General features: G+C 44.1%; 1 protein-coding gene across 2 annotated transcripts; it reads right to left on the bottom strand.

Moving 5' to 3' along the window:
- Window positions 1-1,814: 1,814 nt before the first annotated feature.
- Window positions 1,815-12,760, bottom strand: ETV7 (ETS variant transcription factor 7). Of its 2 annotated transcripts, XM_082227120.1 has the most exons (8): window positions 12,482-12,740; window positions 8,441-8,564; window positions 7,180-7,344; window positions 6,516-6,638; window positions 5,701-5,934; window positions 4,762-4,904; window positions 3,114-3,214; window positions 1,815-2,389 (listed from the first exon to the last, which is right to left on the bottom strand). In XM_082227120.1, the coding sequence occupies exons 1-8, from the start codon at window positions 12,485-12,487 to the stop codon at window positions 2,272-2,274; spliced, it is 1,014 nt and encodes a 337-aa protein (XP_082083246.1). In that variant the 5' UTR covers window positions 12,488-12,740; the 3' UTR covers window positions 1,815-2,271. The 2 variants fall into 2 exon arrangements, with proteins under 2 accessions (XP_082083246.1, XP_082083245.1); XM_082227119.1 differs by lacking the exon at window positions 6,516-6,638 and having other exon boundaries at window positions 12,482-12,760.
- Between the last annotated feature and the right edge of the window lie 1,535 nt (window positions 12,761-14,295).

Raw genomic sequence — 14,295 nt, 5'->3', positions numbered from 1 at the left:
CAAAGTCCATATCCTCATTAGGTATCAGTGCAACAATCTTCTTTCTGCTGCAACAGAGCAAGGCTGTATTTAATTCAGATAAGAATCACTAGAATTCAAATGCAAAATGAGCTTTCATCCCTAAACCCAGCCCTGCACTTTTCAAATCCATCCAGAATCTGGTTCCCTTTTAAGTTTCATTCCCACATTCTCCTCCACCCTCTATTTAACATACCATGCAATTCTGCTTAATAGGTATACAGAGATCCTGCTGCAGCATGTGAGGTTCAGTGGTCTGAGGTATTAATCCCAAAACAAACATTAGAAGAATAGTAGCACTGGATCTGTGGCATCTTCCTAAAGTCATACACAGGGCAGTAACATCATAAGAAATCAGCAGCTCTTTCTGGGCTCCCTTCTTCCCCAGCAATAATAACAACTTATTATTTGTACACTGCCCATCTGACTAGGTTGCCCCAACCACTGTGTCACATTTCATTTATTTTGCACTGGACACAAGCCACTAATGTAACTAACAAGGGTACAGTCACCACCACATAACCAGCGTGGAGTAGTTAGCCTTATCAGGATCCTACTGCTCCCTAGAACTTCACATAGACTTTGGTTCCATCCTCCCCTCCGCCCAGTGTGGCTTGCACTGCAGTTTGGGGTGCCACTCCCTTCACCTGAATAAATCAAAGAGAGGAGCAAGATTACATGTGTGAAAGTAATGTACATTCAGATCAGTTCCTTTGGGGTGTATGTTCAGGACCCAGCTGGGCAGAATGAGCAGGAAAGCCACCCAAAGGCAAACCAAGGGAGGGTGCTTTACCAGAATTTGAATAAAATGAAGTAACATACACTACCATCCAAGAGGAGGAGGGGCTGCATGACCAATTGGTCCAGAGTCCAAAATTAACTAATGCCATCACTGCTTCAGATGAGCCTCTGCATCCACACTGCAGAGCTCATCTAGACCTTACTGAACTGGCTGCATGCATCTTTCAATGCAGCCATGAATGTGCATTCTCATCCAGGGCCACTAATTGTTTTGCAGGAATAGAAGCATGCAACCTAAGCCAGATCAGAGTTCAGTACAGTTATTATCAGCAACTGTGAAATGAAAACCACCTAGTTTGGAAATTAAATATTTGATAGTGATAAGAAAAAAGCAGTTTTCTTTGTCTCGTTCTTTCTTTCAAAAAGAAAGCTCTTCACAAAAAAAAATTGCAAGCAAAAGGCTCAGAGTTTGCTATTAATGTTTCTGGAAGACTGACTTGATTCTTCCTACCATAGCACAGTAATGGAAGGATGGTGTTCTATATTTGTGCAGCTGGGAGGAAAGTTGTGCTTATGCTAAAAGAGTACCTTTATTTTATCTCTCGGACTCCACTTCCCATTTGTAAAAAAGCAAACAAAATTAGAATAGCAATGTCAAAGCTAAAGAAGAAAACAATTTGTGAAATAATATATTGTCAAAGTCACCATTATCTGGATTTCAATCTACATTAGCAGTTGTCAGGGTCATTATTAAATTGGCTGTCTCCTCCATGGGTAGGCAAACTAAGGCCCAGGGGCTGGATCCAGCCCAATCGCCTTCTAAATCCGGCCCGCGGATAGTCCAGGAATCAGCGTGTTTTTACATGAGTAGAATGCATCCTTTTATTTAAAATGCACCTCTGGGTTATTTGTGGGGCATAGGAATTCGTTCATTTTTTATTTATCTTTTTCAAAATATAGTGCGGCCCCCCACAAGGTCTGAGGGAAAGTGGACCGGCCCCTGGTCTACACTGAAAACATCTAAGGGCCACTCTAAGGGCCACTCTAGAAACTCAGGTCCTGTTTTGGGCTTCCCATGAGCATCTGAGATGCTGTAATAGATGGGCCACAACACCACACTTTTATAAAGTGTAGAAAGAGCATTCACACACACACACAAATAAAAAAAATAACAGAATTATGGGGTTATGGATCTATAGATCTTAAGACGCTGGTCTGTGAAAGAGTGGCTTACAAATCACCCAGCAACAAGATGGGCAGTGGCTATAGATATGTGATTCTGAGCACTGCCATTTTCAAACAGAAATGCTGACAGAGTTTGCTTACAGTTCAGCAGTAGATTAAAAGCTGATGGTCTGATTCTAAGGCAGCAGAGGTCCAGTGGATTAATATGAGCTGTAGGAAGCAACAGAATACACAAGCCCCGAAACATTATTTCACATCGTCCAGTCATTTAAAGCTTTTCCGTTGCACAACGCAGCCCCTAAGTGCTTCTGTGGCTTGGCAAATGTGCTATGGTGAGATTTCCAGCACATCTTCTTTCCAGTCCTCTCCTTCCTGCTCTTCATTGTCCAGCTGCTCAAATTCGCTAGACTTGTCAGGTTTTCTCTCTCCAGGAGTTTTCAGGAATCTGGAATTTTAAAGAAACAAACATGCACACTTTGAGCTAATCCATATTCCCATGTGTTTCTCAAGCCCACTTCCAACCCCACTCTTTAAGGTACAGTCATTGGGCCAAACAACACATTAAAGTGTCCCAGGAAACGAGATTAACTTAGCCATTTTGTAGAAAAATCAGTGGTTAGGGACCAGATCCAGAACATGCTTCCAATCCAGTTTAAGGACCAACACCAGCAGTCTTCTGAAAACTGCACAAAACTGGTATGGATACCCAGTTTGGATTGGAAGCACACTGTAGGTCTGGGCCCCATAGCTGATTTTTCTGTAAAATAAAAATGGCCAGAGTAAGCATGCCTGAAGTCACATGCAACTTGGTCTGCATCTCAGCATCACATACAGGATTCCATGCTGACTAAGGGGCTCATCCTTTGGGTGAAGGTCCTTGACTCAAACCCTGCTGTCTCAGAGTTCCTTGCCACCAAGGAAAAGTCCCATAACTGAGCAAAACAAATTTTCAAAAGATTTCATACCTGTTAGCTGAGTAGATCTGCACTGTAGTGCACAACATCTTCCCGATGCAGGTGGGACACAACCAAATTGCCCCCATCCTCCTCCTCCACTAGAGAGCAGAGCACTTTCTATGCAGCAAACAATACCCACCCTGCTAACGTGCAGTTCTCTTGCAGTAATTCCCCACTGACCTCACTTTACAGGTTGAACTCTTATTTTCTTACCGGAATAAGAGTTTCTGCCCAGGTTCCTTTTTGATGATGTTGAGTTTATAGTAATGTCTCAAAGCTCTTGACATTTTCTCATATGTCATGTTCCTGCGATTCTGTAAATTCAAAAGATTATGGGTTTTGTTCAACCGACAGTTGATTTCCTTTGACTGCAATAGGAATGGTTTAAGCTCGGTTAGCTAAAAAGCACCATAGGATCTTCCTGCAGAATCGTAGTTTGGTGGTCACTGGACTAGATGCTTGAACACTCATTTCCAAACGTAATAAATTGCAACAGATGCTGTTTTAAACAGAGTTGAGCAACGAATGGTTCGAGCAGCTTCATTTGAAAGTGTGAGTTAAGAAGATTTTTTAAAAAAACAGCTGCCTTAGTGTACATCAGTAGTACATTTAGCCCAGTGATGTCTATTCCAATTGGCTGTGGCTCATCATTGTATCAGGAGCAGCTCTTTCCCATTCCTGCAACCTGAGTCCTTTTAGCAAGAGTTAAAACAGACTGCACTTAGAATTTTAGTGCTTTGCCACCAAGCCCCCTCTTCCAATCCCTCTTAGATTGTAGATAAGAATTTAGAATAAAATAACCTGGTAAACCATGTTTACTGCTTGAACAGGACACCTGCTGAGATCTTTAGACAGTGGACTTTATTTCAAGAAGAATACTGTATTTTTCGTCCTATACGGCGCACCGGCCCATAGGATGCACTTATTTTGGGGGGGGGGGAATAAAGAAAAAATATATATTTCCCCCCCCCAAGCCCCAAAGAGCAAAGAAGCCATGACAACGAGCGGGATGGATCCTGCTAGCTGTCCTGGCTTTGTTTTTAGCCTCGGGGCTGGGGGTCCAGGAGCGAAGGCAAGGTTGCGCTCAACCTCGCCATCGCTCCCGGAGCTGCGGGGAAGCTCCCGGAGCTTGCTTGCGGGGCTGGGGGCGGGGAGCAAGGGGAAGCCCGAGCTTCCCCCGACCCCAGCCCCCAGAACAGGCTGTTGCTCGCAAGGCTTGCAGACATCTGCGCAAAGCACGGGGCGCGCTCCGGAGTGCGCCCCGTGCTTCAGGCTGCAGGCTGCTGCCCGCAAGGCTTGCGGATAGCTTCCTGAAGCCTGGAGAGCGAGAGGGCTCGGTGCGCACCGACCCCTCTCGCTCTCCAGGCTTCAGCGAAAGCCTGCATTCGCCCCATAGGATGCACACACATTTCCCCTTCATTTTTGGAGGCAAAAAATACGGTAGTTGTTGATGGCAATGTGGAAACTCCAAGGCAGGGTAAAATAAATTTACCCACTTTTTAAATTAAGACAATCTTCCAACTTTACCAATAAAAAAATTGGCCTAATCATTGTATCTAAATCAAGGGATCCCCACATGAATAAGTATTCTAGGGGTACTTACTTGGGTATGGATCTGTCAGCTAGGAGCTCTTACCAACCAGCAGATCTGATATCCCCATATGCCTGCTCAAACAATGCACCCTAAAGGCAGCTTCAATAATAACATTTATACTATACATTATTTTTATTATTTAGGTTTTTAAACCTGCAAGTATCCCTTCTGTTCAGTTGTTTCACCAGAATTAGGGACGGTCCAAACAACTTTTTAAAAAATAAAATCTGCATCTACGTAATTCCACATGAGAAGCTTACTGGGTACCTTGTGATTACCCCAGAGCCTGGCTAGTCCATTGGGGTCAACAACACGAAATATCTTGGCCTCTTTATCTTCCCATTTTATAAATGCTTCGTATCGGCTGTCACAGAGGAGCTGGTAGACGTAATCCCAAAGTAACCTGCAGTCTGTAGTATAGCAGAAAAAAGAAGGGCTGTGGTTCAATCAGCTAGGATGACATCAATTAGCATCTTTACTGGGCAATTCTGTATCATCCTTTAGGTGAGGGTGCATTTCCAAGCTACCACAAATAAGTGGCCAATGATGTGAGGAAGAGCAGGGCTACCACGCTGCAATTTTGTGCCTGATAGCAGACCTCTCTTACTCTCAGTGGGTGAAAAGTTCAGCATTTGGCCCTGTGTGGCCTGCAGCTAAGAAAGGAACTAAATGTTACCTCAGCAAAACACAGGTTCCCATAGCAGTGTTTGCTGAGGTAATCCAGGAGCAAAGAAAGCTTTTATAGGAGACAAACAGCAAGCCGGTAGGATGTGTGCTTGACCTCTCCCACCAATTATCCTCTGAAAATGTCCCCTGGCTGTGTTTCCCTTTGCTTAGTCTTCCAGTTTGAGAGCCTGGCCCTGAGGAGATATTCACAGTGAGCTTGAAAACAGGGCAAGGGAAGAGGATGAAGCCTTCCCTTCCACCAGCCTATTCTTCCTTGAAAGTGCCGCCTAGCCACACACCCCTCCCATATTTCCCTTTGAAAGCGCTGCCTACTCCCCATATTTCGGAATTGTCTTGTGTTTTATTTGCGTATATTTTTGTAAACCTCTTTGGGAAACATTTTGTTTGAAACACAGTCTACAATTTTTTTTAAAAAATCAAATAAAACACTTTGAGTTTGTAGAAAAGGTGCCACAGAAATTACAAATATAATCTGATTTATGACAATGGAGCTAAGGATCACAGAAAATTCATGCTTACCAGCAATTTTACCACTGACTGGAGCTGGTGTCCCAGGAAACGAGCAAATAATATCTCCCCTGTAATTGATCCCCAAATTATGATCAGAGAGACTGATGGAGCCAGGGCTGTAGAAGATCTTGGCTTGAGATCTAGTCGTGTCTGTATGGCTTGGAAGACTTGTAGGGATGATCAACCTTTCTGTCGGGTGTGAATGGCCATCAGCTGAGAGACCATCTAACTTACATCTCACACCTGTGAGGAGATCAGGGCTTCATTCAGTATATTCCCAGTCACTTGAATACTATGAAATGAACTTATAACAAGAAGTAAGCCCAGGACCCAAAGCAACTATGACAGACTAACTGGCTAAAGTTCTTTCCTAGCACTGTGCATCTAGCATGGACTTTGGCACCTATGGGAAGAATCCCAAAGATTATCTCAGAAGAGAAGAAAACTGAAGGAAGCAGTTTATTTTATTTGGATCCAATATCCTGGCATCGTTGCACCAGGCTATCAGTCCTGTGGTTAGAGAGCTAAGCTTTTGAACTCTTAAGAACTGGTGTTTAAGTTTTCTGGTTTTCCTCCTTCCTCCCCATCTCTTTTTCCTTTCGTGCTGTGTCCCACTGGCTTGAGACCTTTTTAACTGGAGCTATCAGGGGTTGTACTTGAATCTTCACTTTGCTGATCAGGTTCTCTAAGCCTTGCCCCCTCCCACCTTTAAGGTCTAGATTCTGCCTGCTAGCATGTGAGACTCCAAGATTTGAATCCACGGCTGCTGGAGTACCAGCCAAGGGTAACTGACCAAGATGAATCCACAACTCCATAGCACTCACCTTCTGGAGCGCTCTGGGTCTGTGTGTGTTCTGCATCCTGAAGGGCAGAGTTAAAGAAAGGGCTGGAAATTAGGGCTCGCCTCTTGGTCTTAATATATTGGAGCAACTCATACAAAACATCTCCTGTGAGAAAAGAAATAGAGAAAGACCAATCCCACGTTATGCATGTCCCCCAAAAAACATTAATGGCAGTTTCGGGGTATATGTTGTGAAAACCTAAGCACCATTTTCATAGAATCGTAGAGATGGAAGGGACCCTGAGGGTCATCTAGTCCAACCCCCCGCAATGCAGGAATCTCAACTAAAGCATCCCTGACAGATGACCATCCAACTAAAATCCTCCAAGGAAGAAGAGTCCGCATTTGGTGACTCAAAAGACATCCTAGTCAGTCAGGAATTTCCATCTTGCTTTGTGAGCCAGAAGCCCAGTTTACTGGGTACCTGAGAAACTGAGATCCACTGTTAAACTCAACCAAGTATTTGACCTACTCAAAATGATTTTACTCCTACCCTTGGGTGTTGTCACCTTTTGAGTGCAGAGGCTTTGCACATTATTTCCGCGCGTTCCCTTTTGTGTTGTAGCTACATCCAAGCCTTTCTAATTCTCTTTGCCTGTAAGAAGTCCTTCATTTCCCTTGCGTTATTAAGGGGAAACATTTCTAACCTGAGTTAGGAGCCCGCAATCTGAAATCTTCCTTGGTGAGAATACACAGGGCTTTCCCGTTCATTTCAAACTTGCTTTCGTCTGTTTCCCTGAGTGAATATTCTTTCTCAGCCCATCTCAGCCAGTGACTCACATCATCTTTGCTCCACAGAGAGGGCTGGATTCCTGCAACCAAAGGAGACTGATATTTAAATTAAAAGAACAAGACAATGATCCCCTCCCCCCTGCCAACCAGCTTCTGAGATTTCCCCATGTATTTCTTATACATTTTCAAGTTTATATTCACAGCCATGTGGACCAGGAAATTGCTTTTTAGAAAACGAAGGGTAAGGTCCTTAGAATGCTGAATTGTGCATCAATTCTGCATCCTCATAGTATAAAGTATCATATCAAAATACACAACCCTGAGCCAGGCTGGCTTCAGACATGCACTTACATAGGCTTTCTATTTCCTGCATCTCTAAAACTGAATGAAAAGTTCATTAGAGTGTAATCTCATTTAACAATAGTTCCCCTTCTGCTTTCTCTCTCATTCACATCAGAAGATATTCTTACGATCACTTTGCCTTAATAGGCGAAGTATACAGATGTTGTCTATAAAGAAAAGGTGGGTTGCAAGCCACTGAATGCTGGTTCGGCCATCATTCTTGTCCAGCCACTCCTCACTCCCTGCCTCCCAAACTTTTTCCTGCTTCAAACTGAAAAGCTGCAAAATTCCAGAAAAGTTATTTTCCCCACCCCAGCAGAAGAAAAGTTGCCTTTGCACAGAAAATGTTGAGAGTGCTTTCAGACCAACCCCTCCACTCTTAAAATGTTACGTCTGTTTTCATTTACACTAGGAGTGCTTTAATAATGTGGCAGGCAGTAGGTGTGTTTGACCAGTGTCTGCTCCATAAAAATATTTGTACATATGAGAAGTGATGATCAGAAGCGAGTGTCATTGCTTATGCAGCCAAAAATGAAACTATCCATCTGCAAAAGGGAGATATCAGGAGGCTTGGAGGGAACTCAAGATTTGCAGAAGTACAAACGTCACAGGGGAAATCCTGTGTGGGGTGCCCTTCCCCCCAAAAGAAGATCATGCTCACTGGCCAATGAGTGTGGTCTGTTTGTTATGGGGGGACAGAAGAGTGGACGAGAGAAGTAATGAAATGGAATATCCAAACAGGAGCACTTCACACTGCAACATTTTGTTGCAGGTCTTGCTTTTAAAAAAAATGTATTGGTCACTAGTCCCTTACATCATGACCCTTCTACTCACTGAGGCAGCCTGGTAATGTGCAGATTTGTCCCTCGTAGAGTAAGGATGGAACAGATGTGGGCTGGAATTGCAGGGGCAAAGCAGATGTTGCCACAGGACCTGAAGAACTAGTTGCCACTTCACCCTTTAGAAAGGAGAAACATACCGAAGATGTGGAGAACAAACTGGATTCCCTATGTTTGAATCATGCCCCGCTGCAACATTTATATCACTCTGTGCTATACAGAAGCAAGTTGAACCTGTTCCGATGGCAGCTTGATGATGAGAGCAGTGTAGAAGGACGTTTGTTGGATGATGGACAGGGCCATGCACTTGAGCCAGGGGTCGGCAAGGCTTACCTGCCACAGGCCAGATCACTCCCACAGAGATCATCCGTGGGCCGGGCTGGTGCAGTGCGATACCAGAAATCGCGCCTGTGCATGTTTGCGGCACCAGAAATCGCCGGAAACCGTGCCTGCGCAGAAGCAATTTCCAGTGTCTGGGCATGCATAGATGCGATTTTCGGTATCTGTGCATGTGCAGATATGATTTCCGACACTGCTTGGAAAGTCTCTACGCCGCGCTGGTTTAGCGCAGCGGGTGGGGGACTGACCAAGCGGGCGGCTCAGTTCAGGGGCAGCTTGTAGGCCAGTAAAACGGTCTTCTTGGGCCACATCTGGCCCATGGGCCACACGTTGCCGACCTCTGACTTAAGCCATGCAGCTCACTGGGTGATCTTGGGCTGCTTACTGTATCCAAGCCAACTCCACATCCTTGATTTGTTGAGCAGATAAAATGAGATAACCCCACAAATACTACCTTGATCCCCTCAGAGGGAGGGTGAGATAAAAATGGATAGCAGAATTTTATGAATAGCAATGGTGATTGTATTATAATCTACTGCCATTCGATCATGATACAGTGCAGGAAAGGCTGGTGAGGAGCAACTCATTTCACATGGCACACATACTATTATTTTTTAACCCACTGTTTTGTGCAAATCTGCTATATGTCAAAAAACTTGCATCTAAAAATAAAAATAATAAAATGGTGAGTGCACAGGCAAACCAATACCTGCAGGCATGCTCATAATGGACTTCAAGTTTGAAGAACTCTGGAAGGGCAAGCTACTGGCATGGCTGGGAAGGACACACACTTTTTAAAGAAAACTACAGTGGTGCCTCGCAAGACGAAATTAATCCATTCTGCGAGTCTCTTCGTCTTGTGGTTTTTTTGTCTTGCGAAGCACGGCTATTAGCGGCTTAGCGGCTATTAGCGGCTATTAGCGGCTTAGCGGCTATTAACGGCTTAGTGGCTTTAAGAAAAAGGAAACAAACTCGCAAGAACTCACAAGACATTTCGTCTTGCGAAGCAAGCCCATAGGGAAATTCGTCTTGCGAAGCGACTCAAAAAAACGCAAAACTCTTTCGTCTAGCGAGTTTTTCGTCTTGTGAGGCATTCGTCTTGTGGGGCACCACTGTACTGTTTTGTGCAAGTCTGATATATCAGAAGACTTGAATCTCAAAAGGAGACACACACAGGTAAACAAATATAGTACCTGCCCACAACAAACCTCGGATTTCCAGAACTCAAGGAGGGTGGGGAAATAGTGACTGGGGGGAGAGGACAACAGCACACCATGCAAATACATCTCATCAAGCACTATCTACTGATGTAGATGGGAACCCTTCGACAGAAATCAACTTAAAGAGTTCATATGTGGCTGAAAGTGCACAAAACCCCATGGGGGCAGATCAGATCTGGGGAACCCACATATGTATTAACACTCTGGTGTATACACAGCCATCTTTGGCAGTAATTCACCAAATTTCAAGCACAGAAGGGATGTTTCTGTATGTGTAATTTCTAGGCAAGACTTAGATCTGAAGAAATTTGTTTCATTTTTGAGTTGAGTTATCCTCTTCTCAACTAAAAAAAAAAAGAGACTACACTGCTGTCACAATTGCTTTATGTCTATTAATCCAGACATTGAAACCATAGCCCTCATCAATAATAGTCTCCATGCATAGGATACATCTGTTGCTTTGACCAAAGCAATTTCTTTTAGGCTATGTATAAACCATACATTTAAAGTCCACCCCCCAAAAAAACCCAGAGAATACTAAGTACTTTATGGGGTGCTGCTTCTACTAGGGGTGAACTACAGTTCCCAGGATTCAGGTGTGCGTGTTTTAAATATATGGTGTATACACACAGATTCAGTTTTCACCTTTTGTGAAATGGGAATAATAGATACCAGAGTGGTTGTAGAGGGAAATGCAATATAAATAAATGCAAAGCACTTTGTAACTTAAGGCAATGATTCAGACAAAATTAAGGAAGTTTAGGTCTCATTGATTTTGATGGAAGAGAGTGAAGCTTATGAGTGACTCCATCTTTGAAATAAACAGGATCTATGCTCTGGTTTTGCCAGAGGTGGCTTAGTCATGCTGGCCACATTACCTGGAAAAACTGTCTGCGACAAACGTTGGCTCCCTCAGCCAGTAAAGCGAGATGAGCGCCGCAACCCCAGAGTCGTTCGTGACTCGACTTAACTGTCAGGGGTCCTTTACCTTTTTTTTAAAAAAAGCTAACTTGAGGCTGATATGTCAGATGCTATAGCTATTTTTAACCATATTTCATGCTAATTAACCTATGTCTCTATGGATTTATGAAGTCTTTACTATATCAGTATTTGAAACTTAAGTCTCAAATCCCCAAATACTTGTGTATTCTCACTGCCACTAAGAAGTCTGTTCTGAATAGACTGAAGTCTATGTGTCTTTAAAAATGGCCTGAACACGCGTAGACTGGCTTGTTAGCTGTTTTAATTAGCAAAGCGGTAGTTGTATTATTTGGTTGTTATCTTCCTCCCCCCCCCTCAAAAAAAAATCAGCAGCACCTTATTGTGTATTGTTTATACATTGATTATTGAACAAGCTTTTGTGAACTGAAGTCTATCATCCATCTAATTAAGTGTTTAAAAAGCACAATACATTTGATAAGTCTTGAAGGTGCCACAAGACAATTTGCTGTTATAGTTAGCCTTAACCACACTTAAGGCACTCTTTACACAACAGTTTGAAAAGTGTTTCAGATTCAAACACCCAGTGAAAATAAAACTGAAAGATACCCACCCATTTTTACACTTCACTTCTAAACTATTTTTAAAAAGCTGAATAAAATAGAGAAATGTAGAGGAGGAAATTAAATAATGATCCAAATTAATCATTGTTCAGGGATGGCAACAGCAATGATTAACCAAAAACAAACACTCCCCCCCCCCCGCTACAGAATATTAATCAGACTGTCCAACTAACACTTTATTTCTCCATTTGTGGCAATACATCCTCAAGAACAAGCTCGAGTTGCTCTTTGCTTTCCCCATATATGAAACTTAAATGTACAATCTTCACTGCCTAAGAATAAATCCTGGGTTTAAAAATTGGCCTCCTCCTCTTCCATCCTAGTCGCAACATTCACAAATGACATATTCCAGCCCAAAATTGTCTTGTCACTTGGTGAAAACAATCGAAAAGCTTTAGCCTGTCAGCCAAGGAAAAAAGAAAAGAGGGTGTTTTAAGTTTCAACACACATTTTTGGTTTTTTAAAAAGTTGATTATACCCCCCCTGGCCCTCCAGTTTTCTCCTCCAAAATGCTTCTCCTTCTAGAACATTAGCTTATTTTCCTTCCCTCTTGTGAAATAAACTGGGAAGGGGAGGGAGGGGGGGGAATTCCAGAGTTTCTCCAGCCTGAAATAAGCCAATTAACAGAAACAAGTCAGAAAACTTTATCTGAGGACTTGGGGAGCTGAAACTGTCCACGAGGAACGTGGGAAGTGGGAGGGTCTCAGGTACATACAACCTGACGCTCGGGACGCGAAGAGAGATGGGGACCACGTGTGCGATGAACTTGGGATGCGCGTTAAGAGAGAGAGGAGAGAAAGAAAACGGAGTTGGCGCGGGAGACTGGACGCAGAGGACTGAAAGGGGGGGGGAGGTACAGGGGGTCCGGTGAGTGCAGAGCGGGTGTCCCACGGGCTGCCAGCATCTCTTACTTACCTGCATTACAGGTGGGAAGTGGAAGGTGGAGCCGCTGCTCCGGGGGCTGGGGCGCTCGGGGTGCAAAGCAAGTCTTCGGCCCCCTGATCCTCGCCGCCCTCTCCCTCCCTCTCCCTCTCTCCCTCCCTGCTTGGCAAGCAAAGGCAGGAGATCGCGGTCTCCGATTACTGCATTACCCTTCCGGGAAACGAAAACGAAAGAAGCCGGATCCGAAGGTTGCTGGAGTTCAGTCCGCAGAGCACCCCCAGCCGCTTGTGCGCCGGCTGGTCCCGCCTCGTTGTGCACAGCCAGTGGCAAGGAAGAAGGTTTCTGAAAGAAGTGCGCTGAAAGGACAAACAGTTAGGAGCGTTGCTTTCCTGGAAGGAAAAGTCCCGCGGCGGCTTCAAGGCTAGCATAGCATAGCGTTTCGAGGGACGGATTAACGCTTATGCACCCCCCCCAAAAAAAAAAAAAACCAACAAAACACTCAGCAGAGATTCTGCCACGATGCAGTCGTTAGTTGGAGAAGGCAGATCCATCAGTTTCACTGTGCAATGGACGAAATCTGTAGAACTAGAAGTTGGGTGGCCATCGGTCTTGGATGTCTTAGTTGAGATTCCTGCATTGCAGGGGGTTGGACTAGATAACTCTTGGGGTACCTTCAGGGCCGGATTTAGGTTTGATGAGGCCCTAATCTACTGAAGGTAATGGGGCCCTTTATATGTCCAGCTGTCCTATGCTGCTGTTTTTGTTGTTGAACATATGCTATATATATGGTAATTTATGGACCTATCAGGTATCTAAAGCCATTGGCACATGCTGCCATGCAACCAGTCCATGCAGAATGTAGGCACCCTATAGTATATAGAAATGAGCAAACCAGTGATGTTTTAGGGAGCAGGCGGGGCCCATTATTTACATCATAGGAGCCTACACAACACAAAACTCTGTTACATTATGTAGGTTTAATTTTATTTGTTTTTTATCTTATATTTTGGAAATGTACATCCAGTTTTTTCCCCTTTAAATTTTTTTTGGGCCCCCCAAGAGAGTGGGGCTCTAAGCTATAGCTTGTTTAGCTTATACAGTGGTACCTCGGGTTAAGAACTTAACTCATTCTGGAGGTCCATTCTTAACCTGAAACTGTTCTTAACCTGAGGTACCACTTTAGCTAATAGGGCCTCCCATTGCTGCCGCACCGCTGGAGCACAATTTCTGTTCTCATCCTGAAGCAAAGTTCTTAACCTGAGGTACTATTTCTGGGTTAGTGGAGTCTGTAACCCGAGGTACCACTGTATGTAAATCCAGCCCTGGACTGTACGTTCCAACTCTACGATTCTATGAAGATGGTGCCCAGGTTTTCACAACATATACCTCAAAACTGTCATGAATGTTATGGGGGGGGGAATATCCAAGTCTACGGTTCTTTGATTCTATGAAACCTAAAGGAGAGCGCTGTACCTACTAGGGAAGATTTAAAATGTTAATTTTAAAACTCTGGTAAGCACACAAGGCAATCTTTAACAGCCAGATTTGTGTAACTCTTAATCCATGGTTGTGACCATGGCTTAGAAGTCAGCTGTTTCCAACTCCTCAGAGTTACCTTAAGAAGTTAAATATATTGAGTTCAAAGGGGCTTACTCTGAGGTAAATATGTAGGCAGCAGTCTTTGCCTATTTACCTGGGAGTGAGCCCCATTTAGCTTAATATGGCTTGATTATGAGCAAACATAAGAGTGCTGGATCAGGCCGGGGGGGGGGTCCATCTAGTTCTCGCCATGCCCAGCCAGGTACCCTTGGAAAGCCCACAAGCAGGATCCGAGTGCGAGAGCGCTC

Source organism: Podarcis vaucheri, assembly GCF_965113315.1.
Source record: "Podarcis vaucheri genome assembly, chromosome: 6".
Taxonomy (NCBI): Eukaryota; Metazoa; Chordata; class Lepidosauria; order Squamata; family Lacertidae; genus Podarcis; species Podarcis vaucheri.
Note: the sequence above shows the minus strand (reverse complement) of the source record. Positions and strands in the feature narration are given on the sequence as shown.